The sequence below is a fragment of the Phaethon aethereus genome (genome assembly GCF_964289735.1).
Source record: "Phaethon aethereus genome assembly, chromosome: 5".
Lineage (NCBI taxonomy): Eukaryota > Metazoa > Chordata > Aves > Phaethontiformes > Phaethontidae > Phaethon > Phaethon aethereus.
Window position 1 is genome coordinate 55,929,691 of NC_138579.1, and position 22,147 is coordinate 55,951,837.

At 38.1% G+C, this 22,147-nt stretch overlaps 1 protein-coding gene across 1 annotated transcript; it reads right to left on the reverse strand.

The window, feature by feature from the left end:
• Window positions 1-1,837: 1,837 nt before the first annotated feature.
• Window positions 1,838-21,206, reverse strand: GTF2H1 (general transcription factor IIH subunit 1; the record flags this gene model as incomplete). Its single annotated transcript, XM_082000343.1, has 15 exons — window positions 21,149-21,206; window positions 19,465-19,633; window positions 17,437-17,629; window positions 14,809-14,971; window positions 13,059-13,152; window positions 12,203-12,352; window positions 11,036-11,115; window positions 9,592-9,722; window positions 8,371-8,458; window positions 6,972-7,060; window positions 6,023-6,140; window positions 5,050-5,140; window positions 3,535-3,650; window positions 2,527-2,619; window positions 1,838-1,924 (listed from the first exon to the last, which is right to left on the reverse strand). Exons 2-15 carry the CDS (start codon window positions 19,616-19,618, stop codon window positions 1,838-1,840), a joined length of 1,647 nt encoding a protein of 548 aa, XP_081856469.1. The 5' UTR covers window positions 19,619-19,633; window positions 21,149-21,206.
• Between the last annotated feature and the right edge of the window lie 941 nt (window positions 21,207-22,147).

Sequence of the window (22,147 nt, forward strand, 5' to 3'; positions counted from 1 at the left end):
ATAAAGCCATACCCTAAGCCTAAATTTTAGAGAAACAGTTTATTTTACCACAGGAGTTAACTCTTGACAAGATGTGCACCTCATTCCCCCAAATGCTGTACGTACATCTGTTTATTCCTAGTGACATTTTCACCCCGTCAAAAATAATGGGCGTCTCTCTCGTTGAGCCCAGTCATTTCTTGTAGCAGAACCACATAAACATTCACAGAGCAGGTATCATGCATCTATCTGCAAAAGCGGACAGGGAAACTAGGCTTAACAATATGCATATGTTTCCAAACAGAATTTTGGTGCAGACAGTGACATTTAACTGAAACTCGGCTTTTTCCAAAATATTAGCATAATACAAAACTCCAAAAACACTGGGTAAAAAGAAGCTGCTGACTTCCATGCATCAGTTAAAGAAAAAACCCTCTTGCATAAAAGGAGCAGCAGCAGCACAGAACAAGCACAGGCTTGGCTATACAAGTACACCTTTTCTTCTGTAGGAATTTGTAAGAATTCTCCACCCAACATCATACTATCATGTTTTAGCATCATATCAATGGTGGCAAAATCTAGCATTAAGCCATCATGCAGGCTAATGGGAATTTCTTCTGCCGTACTGAATGTTGCTGTGCTTGCTTTGAATACGTATTGTCACTCTGATTTGTCTTTGTAGTAAATGCATCTTGTAATCTTAACAGTCACATTTAGTCTGAAGTAAAGAAGTTCAGTAGCCCATACTGGGCTTTAGTACAGTCAAGATGACAACAAAATACAAGGATGTCATTAAACTGCATATATTATAGAAAACAGGTTTACTTTGCATTTAAGTCACATTTAATACAAGACAAGTTGGTCTGAAACGGTGAACTGATTCTATTTGGAACAAAGTATGGCACAGATTCCCAAAATCTATGGACATTGTGTAAATAACACATTTTTCTCTTTGCGATGATTATCAATTCGCCAAAAATAGTGTAACAGTCAAAAGGGAAGAGTAAAGGAAAACTGATTTAGGAGAAGAAATAAAAAATGTCTAAGAATTGAAAATAAATGACTTATTTTGTAAGAAACTTTATTTAACTTCATTTTTAAAAATGCATACTCTCCTTAGAACAAATGCCACCTTAAAAAAAAAAAAAATTGCAGTAGCACACACTTGCACTCAAAGGAAAACATGCAAAACTGATGGCCAAAAAAATTCTGCATAAAAATCCAAGACTTCAGGCAAAAGTTCTCCCCCCATGTCCCTTTAGGGACCCCAGACCATAGACAGCTTTCAGTGCAATGTCTCTTGCTTCCAATTGGTGGGGAAACATACGGTAGAAGCTTGTCTTCTGACAGCTATGCTCTCCCAGATGTTTGAAGCAAAAACAGTCTCAGCAATATTTTAAAATATCATGTTAAACTGTTGCAGAAAGTACAAACAGAATTCAATAAAATGTCAGAATCCAGTGAAGAAAAACTTTTGAGTTCTACCCTGTGCCATACACTTAAAAAAAAAATTAGACAGAAAACCAGATTTTATTAATACACCCTCTTTAAATTTTTTATTTCTGAAAGCAGCTCTTTATGCAAATCAAAAGCAGTTCCTGAGTAACTGCAGTAAACAGTGTCTTTTAAATATTTTTTGCGCCTCAGCTCTTCTGTTTTGGTTCTTCCTTGTTTTTCTCCCTAGTTTTCAAGTTTAATCTCAGTTCTTTTTCAAAAATGTGCAAGTTCAGTTAGCATCGCTTCCAGAAGTCCACAGCTTGCAGGTCTTCCTGCAACAACTATAAGATCTGCACATATGCTAGGTTGTACTCCTATACCTATTGCAGATTTTGCTCTCAAACCTGCACAACATGCATTTTCACGTCTTCTTCAGCATACGCCGGGACTGCCATGTATGGAACTTATTGTAGGCCGTCTGCAGCATCTCTTCTATATGACTTATCAACTGAAACATTAAGAGGGGAAAAAAAAATGTCCCAGCTGCTGGAAAACAGATGCCCTCCCCCCCTTTGATCAGATACTGAGTTGGATTCTTCCTTTTATTCACTAAGAGTAATCTTGCTAAAATCAACGAGGTATGCCAGATAGGGAGAAAGGACCTTGAGGCTCTATTGCAAAGTACCTGTAGAGGGAGCAGTTCAGAGAGCTACTAAGCTGAGAAGATCACGGGGAAGTGACACTTGATTGTGCTGTCTGTGCCAGCCAGTCTGTGACCACTTCAAGTCTGACATGGTGGGAGACAGTTTGGAAGTTGCTACAGTTCTACTTCGTGGTGGAAGTGAAAAATGGAACATGATTTCCCATTTTTGTTGTCTCACATGGGTAATTTCAAATTGTAGCTTTTGACAGTTTCTGGTGTTATTCAGCAAGTTATACAAAGAGGAAAGATGTGCTTAACTGTGTACCCAATTTCCCTCTGCCCATCTCCTAGTTAAGAAAAAACTTAAAATGCCCTAGGCTAAGAAGTCACAAAGCTACCATCCTCTGATAATTATGATTCAATTATGAATATGCACCCACATAATTAAAAGAGTGTTTTCTCCTTACATTTGTGCTTAAATACTGTCTCCGAATCTTTTCTTGGAATGGGCAGAGCTTTGTAACCTGAAATCTTTCCAAGTTGCTCCTCATTTTCACAACCTGAGAAAGAGACAGAAACCAGTATTATAATCACTTGCATAGAAGTTTCACTTCCTTTAACAAATTGTTTTCCAACTAAACATCTTGTAACTTTCTGGGGGCTACTTTAAGTATGTATAGTTTGAGGAAGGAAAGATGCTAAAATATCAGTCTCTAACAATTCTTGAGCACGTATTTGAGGCAAGTGCAATATGACTGAAAGTGCACTGTGCCATGGCAATAATTTTTACTTTGTCAGTAAATACTATAGATAAATTATTCACAAAAACATTTTTTTTGCTTCAAGCATGAAGCAAACCATGGATTTTCAGGCAATGTTTTGCAGCAGAAAATCCAACATATCTGAATGCAAATTTTCATCTTTTATCCATGTGAGGTCAAAAGAACAAGCAGCAACAGAAAAATGGTTATGATAATGTACCTGGTCAGAGACAGACATCTGTTCTTGAAGGCAACTTTGTTCTAAAAAGCAGTATATGTTTCGAAGCTATGACAGTGATTTTGCAATGCAAAGAAGAATAGGAAAAAATTTCTTATAACTGTCACTGCAGAGGTTGTGTCTAAGAGTTGGGGGGAAAAAGGGGGGATTTATTTTGTGTGTTTTAAACTGGCAGTGAAGAATCTGCAGCGGGAATATAGCTCACCATTCTGATTGAAACTAGTCTACAGCAACTGCTCCTGAAGGGTGCTAACAGGCATGCAGGGACAAAGATGATTTTAATCAAGAGCACCAGCAGAATTGCCAAAAAAATGAATGTTTTTCATTGTTTTGTGACCTTCAGTTCTAGGGATAAGTAAGTTCTGTACTGATTTAAAGCACCTGTATTAGTTCTGTACTTCAAGTTAATGACAGTCATTCTAAACCATGATCTGGCCACATCATAACCAGGGCCACACTAGGAAGCTCTGCCTTACCTTTTCTTCTAGGAATGGCGTGTTAACAGGAAAGCAGGACCAGAAGTGTCGCAGCAGTTCCCCTACTGCCACATACAAGTGTTTTAGTTCAGACTTAACGTCGTTTGGCACCATCTCTGCAAGAGGAAAAAAGATTTTGTCACATCACTCAGAACTGTCATATGGAAAATGAGACTGTAAGGCTAATGAAGGAGTTCAGCAATATACATTTCTACTAGAATCACAGAAAGGTTGGCTGGGAGGGAATGCTGGGGTGCCTCACACCTGAGGTAGGACTATCAGCAGTATTAGATCAGGTCAGCTGCTATTTTTGGCTTTATACTTGGAAGCTTGTATATTATACAGGGAGATCTATGCTAGGCAAAGAATGGACACCAAACTTCACGAGGATTAGAACATTTGTATTGTTCTAACAGTGTGGCAATACTGCTGCTGGGACCAGCACCTTGTTCTCTTTACAGCGCAGTGCCAAATACTGCAAGCTGTAAGCTGACAATGAGAATACGGTCACATCGAGGCAGGAACATGGAATTGTATCACATATACTCTTAAAGAAGAAAGGGCAACAGCGTTCAAGAACAGGGAAGGAACCACGATCAAACCAAAGACAAAAAGCCCAAGGAGTCATTGAGGATGACAGGAGCAGAGTGAACTGAACAGCGAATAGTGAACTCTACGATGAGGCTGTTTTAAAAAAAAAAAAGTGGTGGCCAAGCTTAAAGTGGAGTGTAGCAGCCAGTATGCCCACTGAGATGGGTAGGAAAGCCTCACTACTGCTTGCTCTTTTACTTTTGGTACCATAAAGAACTCGTACTTGCTTTCTCAGCTGCCTGAATTAGTTTCTGCTGCTCTTCAGAGTAAATAACACAAGTTAAACTGGAAAACTGTTAGAAACCCTGCCTTGTGAGAATAGGGATTCATCTGCTGTGACACTAAAGAGAAAGGAACTCAAACTGGCAGGAATGTGACAACAGGGAAGAGGGGTGGTTGAATGGAGATATGAGGAAGGGCTGTCTGTTTTCTCCTTGCAGATTACAAGAAAGTTGTCGTTATTCACAGCAAGCTGTGATCTTAAATGCAGGCTGCAAAAAACCTAGTTCCAGACAATTATCTAGGCTTCACCTCCTTAGAGCTCTCCCAGAGTATGCCTTTACTTTCTAAAATCCAGGAGAAAAATATCAGAAAAGAGAAACACTGAACAAGCAAAACCCATTATCTGTAAGAGGACTTAGTATCAAGCACATCCTTCATCATGTACTCTGTAAAATTTTCTCTCATTCACTTGCCTCAGCGCTGGTGTGCAGTAGCACCCTCATGGTGTGGCTGGGTTGTTGCTTTTGTTTTGTTGCTGTAACCCAGTATTACTCCAGCTACATGTTTCCATAATTTTTCCATAAAAAAGTTTAAGTTTTTATCGCTGTAACATATTCTAAGAGGGAGATGAAACAGCAAGCCAGGTACTGCTGTGTAATGCAATAAGATACGATTAAAGTATTACACATCCTAAATCCTTACGGTTTATGGCTTGCTGTGTTCCACCCTGCATAAGCGCTCCTCCAGGTGACAGGACTGCAATAGTGCTAGTAGCATCACCACTTGAAAGAACCTGAAGGTAAGAGAGGGAACAAATATTTCAGATCACTTTTTCCAATGAAATCTTTTTTAAATCAGTTGTATTTGAACTCCAGTGGCAAAGATGCAGTTGAGCAGATACAATGGAAGTTCTGCTTAAAAGTCTGCTCTTCTCCAGAACTAGACATACTGCGTTTTAGTGCTATAGCTCATGTTTTCAGTGAAAGATCTCCAGTTATTTACAGACAAACCAACCAACCTTTTCTTTACCTAGTACATGAACTGGCTATGCAGCTACTCTGAAATGAGACAGAGAAGTACTATACAGAAATGTGACACACACACATTGTGGCTGCTTTACTTAGGGCCTAACCTAGGTTTACTAACAGAGGAAGTTCAGATACTGGCTGGGGAGGTTGGCTACATGGCTATGCTGCCCTCCAGTTGCCATAACAGAGCTGCTGTGCAGCCCCCAGTGAAAGCTACATCCCACCCAAGTGCATTTAGGAGCAAAAGACTTGATTAGTTATAAACTTGCTTCCTGTGACCTCCTAAGACCACTACATCCTAAATTTCAGGAGGTGGGATCAGTAATATCGCCCTGTGCTTCATGTTGCATGACTGTCCTCCTCTGCTACTTTATAACTTTACCATTTCCTCAAAACAACATGGTAACAATAGAATATAAGTCTGAGTATCAGCAATGACTCAGTTTCCTATTGTTTCGATTTTAAACACAGAAGCTCAAAAGATATCGCCTAAAGTTGTAGAATAAATTGAATAACACAAAACTATTGGAGGTAACTAAGTTTACCCTGAAAAATTAAAATTCCAGTAGACATGAGACACAAAATTATATAGAAAGCGAGATGCTAACATCAAGGCCTGCTTTTTTTTTTTTAGTATTATTCCATACCTGAGTTAGTTTGGGTACATATGCTTCCATTTCTTGCCTAATACTATGAAAAGAATTAATTATATCCTGACTGGTTGCATATTGCTGTGATTGAATTGGAGTTGGACCATGATAATACCTGTGAAGTAAGAAAAGGAAAGAGAAAAGTGTATTAGTAGGAGTGTTGGTAAAACAGAGGCCAAACTCAGTGGACAGTTCTTCAAATGTTTCCAATTTTAGATGCTACTATCTAAATGTTATTTATTGACAAACTAAAATACATTGCCACATGGGAAGAGGTTGGGTTTGGGATGGTATGGCAGTAAAATAAGAGAAGAGCTTCTACTGTTGAATCTGCAAGCATAATTTTGATATCAAAAAGCTATCTGTGCCACCTAGCTCTGGGAATATCATTACAATGGAGGAATTCACAGCATTTTTGATTGAAACTAAGCTAAATGAAGTTAGGTGCACACTGGGAACTGTTCTCTTCCTGTAGTATCACTTATTTTCTGAAGCTACATCTACGGTTCTCAAACTCGAAAGTCTAGAAAATAGGACTGTTAGTTTGGACTGCTGACTGGTCTAGTATTTTTCTATCTCGATTGCACTCTTTTTGCCTGGGAGTGGATCTTCCTTGGAATCGTATGTATTTTCATATGTAATACATACATTTTTCTGCTTTAAGCTGCAACAAAGTGCTGAACTGTGAATACAGGTCTTTCACAGAAATTACATGTCAAAGCCCTTAGCTTGCTGAAAAGCAAGATGAAAACAAAATACAAATTTAAATGGGAATTACTTGGAAGCTGGTTTATACAGGAGTTTGCATTAGGTTCCTAAACTTAGCCTAAACACACACTTGAGTGTGGCACACTAGGAACTAAATCAGCTGATTCTGTGCAGGCTGTGATGAGAGATCTGCTAGATTGAATATGCTGAAATAGCTGTGCATGTTTTGTTAACTTACCTATCAGACTTCTTTAGGTTTAGTGCAATAGTTCTAATGCTATTATTCTTTGCTAAATCTTCATATTCAATGGACTCCTGCAGTTTCACCTAAAATAAACCAAATAATTATACACATTACTAACGGGGACACAATTCAATGCATTTAGTGCTTTTTTCCAGTTCACTGGGTTTGAGATGAAGGGTTACTAAAACCTTAAAGAAAATGAAAGTGTGGAATGGTTCATGTCTACCCTTAAGAGGGAACAGTGCCTAATACCATTTAAAGTGTGCAGTTTGGAAGTCTTGGCACTACCACTTTTTCTGCAGATTCTGGCCAAAACTTGCAGTCCCCGCCACTTCCAAAAAGTGCTCTGCTATACATAGATGATTCTTTGTGCTCTCTACTTATGTCCATCTATCTCTAGATGAGCAGAAATAGTAATGATTTAATGGCTGGTGTACAAGACTGTAAGACTAAAACCATAACAGTTACCCAAGCTATTTCATGACAGTAGAGCTAGAACATTAGTAGTGAGAGGTAACAGCACAGTGATATCAGATTTGTACAATGAGAAAACTACTTTTGAAGTCTCCTACTCTCATTCTTCTTTTCATCACATTTGTTCTAGTCCTGATCTATAGTTTAGTCGCCAGTAAAAACTGCAGCTTTCAGGAAGGTCAAAGCTATTGACTACCTCCACATTTAACAACACATGTATTCTACAGCCTTTTTTCACAATATATGCAAGTTTTGAGTCCCCTAAGCATTTTCTATTTAGGCTGACAACTCTAGCAAGAGTATTCAATTCAGTTTTGTAGCAATTACAGTACTCTCTTCTACTTTGTGAGCTGCTATGGTTAGTCTAAAACAGGCTCTTGTCCTGTGTTTCAGTGTAAGAGGTGTCACTACACTTTCAATTTAATCTCACTTCAGCTTCTGACTTTAAGATGAAGGCTGCCATGTGCCAGTTTAATCATCCCCTCTATAAACAATAGATTTCATAGGTTAATATTGGTGCTTGAACAGCAATATCTCTCTCAGATGGATGTTTTCTAGAAGTTTTCAGGCATTTGGGGGAAAAAAAAAAAGGGGCGGGGGGAAACAGGACAAAAATAGAACTGCATTGAATGGAAATAAACAGATTTCTCAGTCCAATCAGAAGCATGTTTTTTTACTCTCATTGGGCACTACGGAAGAGATAAACAGAACAATACTTCAAGGTGTAATTTATTTGAGTTTACTAGCAGAGGTACAAAGCTTCTTGCAGGCTCTCAGGTTCTTATTCTATACACTTCTAAGCAAAGCTAAATAAGTATCACTTTAGATGCATCATAAAACAAGTAAGGAACCTTCAGCAATCTTTTGAGACAGAGCTTTCAGTTCCATTCAGTTAGAACTACATCAGCTAACTTTATACCTTTTTCATTGGTGGTTGAAAGAAATCTGAATCCCTGGAGTTTCCATCCGTACTGCTGGTCTCACTGTAATGGTCATTTTGTGCTTCTCTTAAAATAGAGAAACAGCATTAAGAAGAATTCACCTCACAGGAAACTTAAGATAAAAGCTAGAGACAAAGTAAATACATCTGTTTCAAAAATTTTATATGCATGTTCACATAGTGTATATCAACTTTTTTCCCCCCTTATGTCTTAATTTCTAGAAGTTGATCTAGATAGAAGAAACCAACTCCTCAAATAACCCTATCTGTCTGTCAAGGGGGAAATTCAACAGCAGGGGAGGGTGCTTCTCCCTCTCTTCAGAAATAGTAGCATGCCCACAATGCAAGTGGGACACAGCAAAAATCACAGCTAAATTAGAAACATCTTGCCAACACACTTATGCCAACCACGTATTGGCAGAGCTATGGGAGCCCTGAGACACTACTGGTTTAGAATTAGCACTGTTGTTTTGTCTCCTTCCGAATGGAGAAACAAACACAAATTACCCAGAAGAGGCTGTTTAAGGTACATTTGTGCAAGACAGAAGAACATGAGGGAGCACGGCTACACAGAAGAAAATATTTAATTAAGATCTCTCACAGGTAAGGTCTGTAGGGTTTGGGCTTCGCATCAAACCCATTTTTTTTAAGATCCATAAAACCCCTCTTTTAGAAGTTTTGTTTGTGAAGTTTGCTGTAAATATATGTAACCAGCTGATACATTTTTTTGGTCAGGGGCAGGGTACTGCACTGGAGGAATCCTTCATTTGATCCACCCATGCCACACTGCTCTTTTGCTTCCTCATTTTCTTATGCCCATGCATACAAGAAGCCCCAGTGGACCTGCTCCTGGAAGGCAGGCAATAAGAACTCCCTGTGCCAGACTTCACCTCCACACAGCAAACAGAATATTACTTCTGCAGCCTTCACCAGGGCTAGAGAACTAAGGTAGAAACATCCTTTCCTTTTTAATCTACTTTGTATGATAACAACCCAGCTAAAAATAACATTTGTCATCTCAGACAGCTCTGAAGAACTTTTATTAAAGTAAAATGAAATCTAAAGGCATTTTCATTTCTAGAGCAAAATACTTCATTCATAAAAATTAAAAGGTTGGATGTGTAATTGAAGATGTATTTTCATTTTAGAAATTCCTTAAAATTTGTTACAAAAAAGCTTTTACACAACATTGAAACTTACTGTTTCCTGAGGCCAGCTGCAAGGACCATGGCACTATGATGATTAAAGCGTTTTATAATGGCAGCATTGCTACTTTCTCTAGCAGATTTTGAGGCGTTTGATGTAGAGGCCACAGAAGCAACACCATAGCCCTATAAAGAAAACAACATTAGCTACCTTCCTGCCCCAAAACCAGAAGGATGATTCTCTCTTTTACACTGAGTCAGGGAGCCTGCAGGCCACCTCCTCTGAAATTTACTGAATGACAGTGCATCACGATCTAAAGCAGTATTTTCCTACCTCCCCACCCACCCCACAACTTTATGTACTTTGAAAAGTCCCTGTAGACTATTTTATTCTGCTAACACTTGGCAGTTCAGAGGTGTCTGAGAGAAGGAAAAAATTCTTAAACAGATAGTTTTACAAGACCATGACCTGTTATAAGTAAAAACAGAACTAGCTTAAAAAAAAATTAAGGATCACCTGTATGAAACAGACAGACATTGATGACAACTAAAAGCTAGCAATTGTTTTACTGACCTCTTTTTAACATCTTGTGGGACACCAGCAGCCCACAGGCTAAATGACAGCTGTCAGGAGAACGTGATACCACTAGGAATTCAAAAAACCTCAAGCCTTAATGTTGGCAGTCTTCCCCAGTTACCAGGTGGCTGAAGGCAACTTGCTTTACTCCATGCTTGCAGTTAACCAGCCTCAAAAACAAACTAGGGCAGTTCGAATAGCACTTCAAACATACCTGTCCTAAATTCCTAGTCCAGTTTCAGACTGCTAGTTTTGTACAACTCTTACAAAAAAACCCCCAAAACTTAGAAATGCAGCATCATTATTAATTACAACTCAAAAGTTTAAAAGTTAAATCCAGAAAAAGAAAAGTGCATCTTTAATTTATTTCACATTATGGTACACCATTTATAGCAACTGTTTTAAGTTGTACTTGGAGGCAGGTAGTAGTTCAAGCTAATCACATTTTTAGCAAAACACAGCATTTAAAGCTAAACAAAGAAAACTGTATAAAGCGTCCTTAAAGTTAAGCTGAATCAAACAAATAGCAACGTTCAAAGCAAGAACAGATGCAAGCACTTTTGCCTGTTTTGTGCTACTCTTCTGTACATTGTCACAGCTTCTAAAAGGTAGGAAGAAACTAGAGTCTACTTTAGACAAAAAAGCCATCCAAGTGAAATAATAATTCTTTATAAAAGGAAAGTCCTGCTTTTGCACCCAGAACACTAAGGCAGACATACAGGTCCATGGGCACAGTCTCCATTTCTTTACACACATACAACTGTATAAATGTTGACCACCCAACCACTGCACCAGCCTAGTAAGTGATGTGCTTTAGAATATTAGCAGTTGTAGTTATTTTAAGAGGAGAAGGACCCACTTTCTCCTTAAATGAAACTAAAGGGGGGGGGGTGTTTTTTTTTTTCCCCTTGTAACTACTTACTTCATCTAATGTTTTATCTTCCAAAGCTGTTAAATCTATCAGAGGGTTTTTTACTCCTTGAGACACCATTGTTTTTAACCCTGTAGGAAACAAAAAACCCCACACATTAAAAACTGTCTCTAAACAAATAGAAATAATTGTGGGATTATTAGACTACATTGAACCTTTAAAAGGAGAAGACAAAGGTTCTGCAGATGCCCAATTATCACTGTGACCAAAACTTTCAACCCTTTTCAAAGTTCCATTTAAAATAAGCAATAAACTTGGAAAGTAATTGCAAAAGATCATCCTACTGAATAGCACAGTTTTTATCAACTTCTACACATCACTGAATACTGTTTGGTAAAAAATAATATAAATTGAAGATGCAGTTATATTAGTTGTATTAGTAGAAACTGGGAAGCCTTAATTGTGTGTTTCTTCTAATTTTGGCACTGTTTTGCTGCCCTGTCTTTAGTAGTATGGTAATTTATATCTGGTGATAGCTTTTACTTGTGAAGGGTTGTGGATTCCTAGTAGAATGCTTTCGTTAGTCAGAATACGTATTAAGGAATGGTGTTAAGTGATCTCAGCTCTCCATATTTCTGTATCGTCGCAAACCTACCTCAAAAGTTCAATAAGAACTTAAGTCAGATAATATTTTAAGATTTTGCATTAAAAAGGTTGACAAAACACAGATGGCAACTCTGGAAAATCTTAAACAGGATCCATATTTATCTATTATTAAGAACTGATCTATAACAAAAACTATACCTGTTATAAATTGTGCACATACCACAAGATGAAGGCTTATGTAAACAAAGTTATTCCATAGTATGGCAGAGCATAATCAATCTAGCATGATGGCATATTACGGAATTTATCACAGATTTACTGTTGCATGAGTTCTAACAGAGTATTTCTAGCACTACCACTTTCCAAAGGCTAATTTGTTTCAAGAAATGCACTGGCTATCACACATGCTAAGAACAGGAAAACGATAGCTAACTTTCAATGACAATCTGTAGCTTTCACTTCACAGACTAACAAGATGCCCTGTAAATAGACATAAAAAAACTTCTGACTTCAGCTTTCCTAGGTTTACTAGATATGCCTCTTGAGTGTTGTGCTCTATGATATAGCTAAGACTGTAGCAGCCTACTGCCAAAACAAAGTCAAAAAGCTTACCTTTCTCATCCAGTTTGGCACATTCCGCAAAGAGGTCTTTTGAGCCTGTATTGAGCCTGTCCCGATGGAAATAATGAGACTGAAAAAATCGTGTCCAGAATTCCTTCTCAGTCATGTTATGTGGAACGTTTTCTGCATATTTCATTTTTACTGTGAACCAAAACCATAATGATTACAAACTGTCCCGCAAATCTTAATATGGTATTTTATATTAAAATTTCCTTGCTTGCTTGCTTCCTTGCTTTCTGTCTATTGCTGCCTTCATTCATGCCGATTAAATGTAAGGGAATGCAGTAGTTAAGCACAAGCAAACAGGTACTCTTTTATGCCCTGCAATGCTAGCTAATGCTTTGAAAAGAAATGCACGTAACAGTGGTCCAAATACTCTAATCTGAATTGCACACAAGAAGTTTGAATTGCCAGAGTTATAGTTATTCTCGGAGGATCTAATATTTTTAACCTGGGGTCAAAATGAACCAGTGTCAGTGATGGGGAACGATGGAAATCGGATTCTTTTCCTCCCAAAGATGATTTCATGAAAAATAACAATTAACTGAAATGCTGAGTAGGAAAGTATCATGGGAATCAAATATGTACTCACAGTGTAAAAAAAACCAAAGTAAACGCAACAAGTTAAAATGTTTTCAATTAACAAAATCAAGTTTTCCGTTTCAAAAGTGTGTTTTAACACATGCTTCTTCCCGTCCCTCAAAATGGCACAGAAAATCATCCAGAAGACTGAAGATAGGGTCTTTTATACTTCCAGGCTCAGACTAACATTCTAGTCTTCCTACAGTAAGATAGTAAAAACCAAATCTTAAATGCATATATCTGTTATGTAAAGCACTATTCTTACCTGCAGGATATGTTCGAAATATGGATTCAATGATATCTGAAGTCAAATTATACCTCAGACCATTGCAGCCATCTGTTTGAGGCCGTACATCAGCCTAAGAAAAAGCATACAGAGAGGAAAAACAGTCATGTCTGAATGCCTTCTGTAACTGGAGAAGGAAAAAAATATGGCATCTTGCATTCAAATTCTGCTGCAGATAAAATAAACTTCTTCCTCCAATAATCCACAGCATATTTGATCATAAATAGGTACTTTTAGTATGAGAAATGAAAGAGCATGCATTAATCACTTTATTATACTTGCCACTTACAGGATTATTCAACAAGTAGACTGTAAGCTTTAGAAGACGAAAAGCAAAGACCACTCCATCAGTCAAAAGAAGGTATGCTTAGTTTAATAACTTGTTTCAAAGTAAAAATAGGCGTATTTACTTTATACGCCTAATCTTTTGTTGTTCATTCAACAATTTAGCTAGTGAATAATCAGTGATATCGAGGTGACAAAAAAGGATTTATGGCTCTTATGCCTTACTTACACGCTAAAGGCATCTCAGTATAATTGATAAATAATATTTAATTTAAAAAACGAGGGTAAGCTTTAGTCAGAACTTGCAAGTTATATCTCAGTGATCTCTTTAGGAAGCTCTTGAGTAAGCAAGCACTCAGTGCAATTCTCAGTAACAGGAAAAAGTACGACGCATATGCTGCCTTCTTTTCTTCCTTTTCCTGTACACATAAATTCTAGGTTTTGTACCACCTTCTTCCTAGAGGAACACTCATTCTGAGCAGAGACAGACAGTTATTTTATCTTGAACTAGGACACACAAGTATCTGAAGTTTTCTTCTTCACAAACGCAGAGTACACAAACACAACCAGTTATTTTAAGAAAGCTTTAGTTTTGAAGGTTTGGGTGGATTTTTTTTTTTTTTTAAAGTTAAGGTGTAAGATAACAGGAGATAGGAAATCAGAGCAATCAAGTTCATTTAGTAACTGATTCAGGTATTTTGGGGGGGGGGGGGACCCAAGTGTTTGTACAGCAGCTAAGTCATAAAACAACTCCCACCTCCTCTTTCCCTCCCAAACCCTGGATGTGTGCACAAAGAAGAGTCATAATCTGTGTGAATTTTGTTGCAGAAGTAGAAACATGTGTCTCTGGGAGGAATCTAAAGACTGTACCTAGATTACTTTTAGACTGCATTGAGATTACTGAAGCATAGTTTCTACAAATGGGTAACATAACAAAGTTGGGGAGAGAGAGATAAAATGAGCTTTCGAATATACAAATTGTTCTTTGAGTAGCTGAAAATATGTACTGGTTTACAAAAATTGGGGTGGGAATAAGACCTTTTATGTGGAAAGTGTCTGCAGCTTCATTTATACATGTCAATGCTGCAACAGATACTCTTTTTAACTTAGTTAATACACTGTAATCTAGTGACTGTAAGTTCACCATTATTCCTGTCTTATGGAAGGCAGAGCAGCAGTACAAACAACATCTGCCTATTGTCAATTTAAAGTTCAAATTGAGCATCTTAAATTGACAAAATGTTGAGGTTGCAGATTTGCATTAAACCTTTACTTTTTTTTCTTTCTCCTTTACACTTGCAATAGTCTAACAAACTTGCAAAGGGATGTTGAGGAACCAGGAAAGGAACGTTAATGTATATGGGAATCAAGTACATGAGCAGAACTCCCACTTTCCCCAAAGTTTGTTTGCTCTAAAATCCTTTAAGTTAGAGGTTCAACATACCAGAAATGCTGCAGAGATGCCCACATCCTGCTTACTAGGTGCTGCAGAATTATCCCCTGCATTCAGGCTTAAACGGTTGGCCCAGAATTCTTCAGCACTGATTACTTGGCTCACAACAAGGTCTTTATAGAGCTGAAACAAAACAGGATCTTCTTGCAGCATTCTGGTAAAAGAATGTATTGAATAGAATTGAAATGCTGAAGAATAAATCACTAGGATTTCCATAACTAACATGAGTTCACAAAAGGAACAGAAACCAACTTTTCTTTCAAAATGCTGTGCATTTCTTAACAAGATTGTGTAACCAATCAACCTCAATAGCTGTATTTGTCTCAAAAGACTTAAAGGACTAAAAACATGCTTAAGGAATGGCATTAAATGCTAGAAAACAGTAATGCCTAAGAAAAAGTTAATGTGGGATTAATGTCTTGTCCTAAAATATCTTGTGGTGCTCTTCTGTCTACACGTCCAGGACTAGAGTCTCCTGAACTGTAAAAGTAACAATAAATTTCCTTCAACTACCACAGCAAAGGTCTCATGGGGTGGAAAAAAAAAAAAAGATGTTTCACCACTATCCAATTCATGTTTAAGATCTTAAAATTGAGTAGTTACAGGTCTCTATTCTAGTCCAAGAGTACAAGTTACAAAATTTGTGTGGGATAAGATACCTTAAAACACACATTACTGAATTGTTTGTTCATTTATGTTTCAGTTGGTGACAGTAGTATCTTCATCACTTAACTATCATGTGCAGTGCAAGTGCTACAGAAACATTCAGTGTCTCTACTTCCACAGGGAATAATGTTTACAAAAGTTATCATCTAAATACCAAGTATCACCCATACTATCCAAAATGCAAAAAATGTATGCAGCTGAAACTTCAGTCAATTCATATTTAAGCGGCTTTTCATACAGCTGTGTTCTCATATAGTAGAGTTTCAACCTAATTTGAAACCCGCGAGGCTATTTTCAAGGAAAATGTGCATGCATGTTCACAGTCAGCCAATAACCTCAACAATCTTCAGCACGTACCTCAGGGTCTTGATCATTTGCAAACAAACAAACAAATCTTATGAACACATAGGAATACACAGTATGTGGTCTAGGGAAGAACAGGGATAATAAACTGCCAGCTGGGATCACAGCTGAAAGTCTGTAGCTGCTCTAAGGATGAAGTAGGATGAGGTGGAAGTGAAAACTTCATGGCAGGACATCTTTATTATGTTTTAACTACCAAGGCCTTTCCAGCTTTTCTTGTTGGTACAAATATGGATCAGTGGCAATTCTTACACATGTGCCTGACGCCCACATATCAATAAGTGGAGGAAGTGCCGCAGCGACTCTGGATGTAGCATCCTTCCAGAACAGGGTGAAACTTTGTTGCTTCATCTGTTGCAAATTAAGCTAATGCAGCCCCATTACTAGACTTAGACTTCTAATCATCAAAAGAATAGACTCTGACTGAGTGTGTGCAGAGAGTCTGGCTTTTTTGTAACTAGAAAAGCGCTTAATGCCGCATGGCATATATACTGTAAGACTCCACTGAAGTATATGAAGATTCAGAGCTAAGACTGACCATGTACCCAGTATTAATGCTGGCAGAAATAAGGCACATAGCATAAAGAAACTAGTGTGGTAATATGGTTATAGTGCCAAAGCAGTCTGCACTACTGTAGACCCTAGTGGTCACTGCAGTACTGGAACCAGTTAATCCTGGATGTGTCAGAGCTCCAGCAGAAGGGCCACAGCCCTTCTGCTGGGAAATCTCCCTGTAAAGATCTGATCTGCCCAGTGAGGCAATGCTCCTATGTTTTGAAAAATCTAGCTTTAGCTTATCTAAGTTCAAAGCTAGAACAGTCTTTGAAAAAGGAAGCTAGCTGATACAGCATTCATAGCAGATGCTAGAATGAAGTGACACTCATCTTTGTGAGACGCAAGAGGAGTGTGCTCTATGGCCACAAGGACTGGTTTAACAAACATTTTAAAGGAACAGAAGTATATCTTAAAAGGCCTTTTGGGAAAAGGACTTAGGTCCTGAATGTCTTCTCAAAACATTTTTTAGAACAAACATCCTGTATGCTGCATAATAAACTACTGCATGTCAAGTGAGATGCATGAAAATACCTAGCGGTTTAGTAGAGTATATAAAATACTAGGCAAGAAGATTTGAAGAGGAAGAGGTTATACAGGGAGGGGAAAAAAAAAAAAAAAAGAAAAAAAATCACAAATCAAAGAAGGTAAGAACTTCTGGAAAAGGAAACAAAATCTTTCCAACAGCTTTTCTAACTGATACATATATACTTAAGAAGACTAAAGAGACAGACTGCCAGTTGGGTGCTTTCATCTCATAGCCATAGATAACAAAGACTGGGTGGCAGCCGGGCTGGCTGCCTTTACACCTCAAGAACGTGTCACTGAGAACATAAGTATAGTCTCAACATGTTACAGTTATGTAAGTCTCAAGTAACTGCCTCTAAATTGAAAGTGGAGAGGTTTTTACTAAGGAAACATGCCATATCACTAACGATGTTGCAATAACAACAACTGTTAGCAGAAATATGCTATAGTTAGGCAACACTTAAGAAAACCACAAAACCACCAAAAATTTTTATGCTCCTTTCCCTTTACCTGTTCTTCTCCTCAAGTTCTTTATTAGCTTTCCTTTTGAACTTGGGCAACAGTTGTTGAAGAAGATCCTTTACTGCATCTCGCTCCTTCACTGCTGTGCTTTCGTTGGAGAAGTGAAAGTTGGTTGTGTCTCCTGCATGCAATACTAGCTGAAGCTGAATTTTAGCTTTACCTTCTGGACTAATTTTCTGGCCTAGATTACAGAGAGAGTATTAATTAGCAACAGACAGTAAGCTTATACAAGAAACTCTTCCCTAGAGTATTTGCTTATAAGCAGTTATCCTTATCGTTCAATTAAATACCATTATCCTGTGTGAATTCCAGCCATGAAAGTGGAACAGACAGTCTTCCCCTCAAATTAGTCTGAACCCTGCAGCTTGTTCTCTAAAACGCAAGACATGAACACCAGTAGCCTATTGCTCCATGTCCTTCAGGTACTGCTCAGGAGCCCTGATTCATCTTTGCATTCCCTGCATCCTCCAGTAGAAAACTGCTGCAAATTAGATTGTCATCACTTGGACGTTTTAACCTGGTACCAATCCAGGCTGCTGCTGAAAGGTGACAACCTCATTCCCCCTTTCCACTTCTTCCTGCTGCCTTTCTTGTACAAGTGTTCGCATTTGTGTAACAAGCCAAACCAAGGAACTGACCCACTGAAAAGTAACTCCTTTTTGTTTTTTTCAGCTGGACCAGTTCCCACAGAAGAAAAGTGGTAAGAAAGCAGATGCAGGGTGGGGTTAACAGCATGTCTGTTGACAGCAAAGGTATACTGGTTTCAAGTGGTGTGGCAAACACATTTAGCCATTAGTACTCCCAAAGTCGATCACCAATGCCTCCAAGGTGCTATTACACTCTCATGACTCATAAGAAAAACCTAACTCCTGATTCCTGCTTCCTTTCTTGTAACCAGAAGGAGAGGAGGCTAGAACAACTACTGCGGACTGTTGTGCTATATTGACTTCAATGGCACTAACCTAACTTGGAGTCTTACTCCTTTCTCCAGTGCAAGTGGGAAACAGGAACCAGATATCACCGCTAAATCATCACTTCTACTACAAATTTACAAATACCCACCCATTTTCATTTTAGAGAACAAAAAAGAGCGTCTTTCATTTAAGTTAAGGACTTCAGTGCCTATACATGTAAATCTTTAAAATATAAGCTGCTTAAGTAAATAGCTAAATTAAAACTTCACAAAGTTGATTATTACAAGCGAACAGAGCTTTTAAACTCCTTATCACATTCGTATTTAAGAAAACAGCTTATTAGTTCTGATTCATCACATGCACTTTTGATCACGCTGCAGTACTTGTATGTGACTTTAGACAGCAATAATTGCTAAACCTTCACCAAGTGACGCATGCAACTTTCTTTTTATTCCTTCTTTGGCATTACAGCACATGGAATATGAGCACTAATTGGAGCCAGAAAGGAAACATGCTATAGACATTTACTGTTCAGTTTTAGACTTGCAAGTACTCTGCTATTGCAACAGCAAACACTTATTCGGAGTGTTATCAGTTAGGCCAAACTACAGAAGCTAGCACCTCTGAAGCTATGGTCTATTGGATGAAAATAAAACAGCGAGGTTCATTTTGTATGAAAATTGAAACAGCTTTAGATGCATAGTTTAACAGATTGCATGCCAGATAGTTTCTGTGTTAGACCCTGAAAATCCTATACTATTCCTCAACCCTCCTCCCACCCTTCCCTCCACAAGCATATGGCACAAATTTTTTTTGTGTTCAATTTATTGCAGAAGTTTATAAAAAGTTAATAGTAAATGCAGTACAACTTAAACATCTGAAGACTACCGAAGTTCTGCAGTAGCATCCTTAATAAACTGATGATACTTCACCAGGGTCCTGACCTCTGCTGCTACAAAGAATAACCCAGTCAAAGCTCCAGACCCTTGCAACCGTCCTAATTTACCTACTAGTGTTTTATGGCAAATAAGTTTTGGGTTGTATTTAAATGTTTATCAAAATACTGCTTAATGAGGCTGGAATAGGAAAAGCATTCACTTACATTTTATGTCTGCATACATATGGCTGACTGTGAACCGGTCTTTGCCTTCAGGTGCCCACGCTATCCTTTCAGCCATAAGGTAGAGAGCTCCATCCTGCTTCTTCTGACGTACCTTCTTTACAATCAATAACACTTCTTCAGATGACGTTGCCATTGTGGTTATAAGGAGCTATTAAAAACACACAGTTGCATTGATTAGTATAGTTATTTTTGCTGTAACTCTTTCACTACTCCCATCTATATCAAAGTATTACAACCTGCATTTACTTGTTAATGCCTACATCATTTTTGAAACATTCTAGATAAACATGCTCCCCTCTGTCAGTGCAATCAGCAAACTTATTTAATGAAAATACTGCTAGCTACCTAAATAATTCATCTAATTATATTGCTAATACTGCTTTTGCTCCAATAAAAGAACCACAAATCTTATATTTAAACTGATAACCAAAATTTCCTGTTTTAATGTTCCTTGACTGGTTTTTCAAGTTCAGAAGAATACTGAAGCTAAGCAATGACATAAATTCTAAATCTCCTCTGGCATTTGGCAGCAATTCCCTTCTTTAGTGTGAATGGCAGATGTGAAGTCATTTCTGAAAAGGGAAGGATAGAAGGTATGTGAAAAATCATGGATTTTCGGTTCTCTGTGCTAAAGATAAGGTAGCCCAGTTACACTCCTGTTCTTACTGTGGTGTTTTTTGCTCAAAGCTTGAACAATGTTTTGTACACTTGATTCCCGTTGGCCAGTTTCCTCTCCCTCTCTCCCAAAGTCCGAGGGACCAATGTTATACCTGCTTCAACACAATGCTCATTTTGTCACCAGTCTCGCATCAACAAGCCTTTTGATACTTACTGTGTTCTTCTCTCCAGCAGTCACTATCAAGTCACCCTACAGCCTTAAATTTCTCAAAAGGTTAAGGACACTGTCAGTATGACTACGTTCTATTAACATACTGTCATACACCTATCAAAAAATTACATCTTTGGTATGTTTGCTGTAAATGTTTAGTCTGTTCAAGTGCTGTATTTTGTACATCATGAACTTTACTACTGATACGTAGAATAGTATTTTCAAATGCTGATATGCATGTTTCATGTGCTTTAGAATACCTGTAATATTTGCTGGGACCCACATCAAACTTCAAACAGCAACCTGCATCGTCTGTTGCATTACTAGCAAGCATGGCAAAATTATAATTCTAAGCATTTAAATTCACATACATTTTTTTTTTCTTAAAAAATCAGCAAGATAGGATATTTCACTCTGACAATCTGAACAGCAGCATAGCATTCTCTTTAGCAAAAGTCTTACAAGCCCATCTCCAAAATGAGTTAAGTAAAATACTAAATGGAAAGACTTAATGACAAAAGGGCTCTGCGCTTATGCTTCGCTTCTTCATCATTTCAGTCATCCAAAGCTTTGCCAAAGACTTCAGTGATGCTGAGCTGAACGTGGGGTTTCACATCAGCACCACTGCAGCAGTCACTGGAACATGCTGTGCCACATTCAGAGCAGCCCTGCTAATACTTCTCTCTCAAAGAAAACTGCATGGCATGATTTCAGGACCGTTTCCTAGCATAATCCATTACAGTCTCCCCAGCAGCATTATTCTCTTTCAGTGCTGTTCGCACTACCATTTCAGGTAGAGTTTTCTGTTGCAGGTCTGTAGTCTCTCATCAGTACCTTATCCTTACTAGAAAAAGGTAGCTGGCCACAAACTCTAATAGACTAGAAACCTCAACATATGCAAGACTAAGGATTTTGACTTTTTTCTCCCTTTGTTACAGTCTTTTAAGGTCATTGTTATCCAATGCAGTAGAGACAAAGCCACAGAATGCAAAGGAATTAAACCTGTACTGAACAGAAAAAAAAACGGGAAGCACTTCCATAGTCGGGCTCAATTCTCATGCAAGTTGCTTTGCTTTTCTACCATGGTATTTCAGCCACCTACAACCAGTCTTTCAACTACGGAAGAAAAGGATCAGCAGCTAGCAACTTCTCCTTTGCAACCGCAGCGCTTCTAGCACAGTACCCTGCAGTGTGCAATCTGTGAACACACAATCATCCCGCAAGTGGCTCATTCTACCTTCTGGGAGGGTGAATGTGCTAGCTCACTGCTGTTCTTATTTATGTCATTGCTGTGCTTCCTTTTTCATGCAGTAATTTACAGTGGCAGTAGGATGATACAACTCAAAGCACAGTAAGCATTACCCAAAATGGAGAAAAACCCAAGCTGTCTTTTGAACAGTACATCAGAAAGAATAAAAAAATATTAATAATCAGGATTTAGGAAAGTTGCTGTCTTTCATTAATGAAAACAAGATGGCTTCTTGTTACAAGAAGTACAGGAAAAATTCTAAAATAGCAATCTTGCCTAGCTGCTACAAAAGCATGAGGATGGTCTCCTACTTACTGCAGAGGGGAAGGCTATGTCCTCGCTAAGCACACACAGTACACCAGTCATTTTCTTTTCTTTTTGGAGACTTAAGAAAGGTGAGAGCCATCAATGATCTATTCACGCCTGCCCAAATCTCGTAACCTCTATATTTAACAACTGAAGTTTCCAGGAATCAGTACTGCAGATGATGACACTGCTACTCAAAGGGGCAAGAACTGCAACATGCATATAGAGAAATTCTGTTATTTTACAGCTTTAAGTGATAATTTTAATCTGTTGCTAAA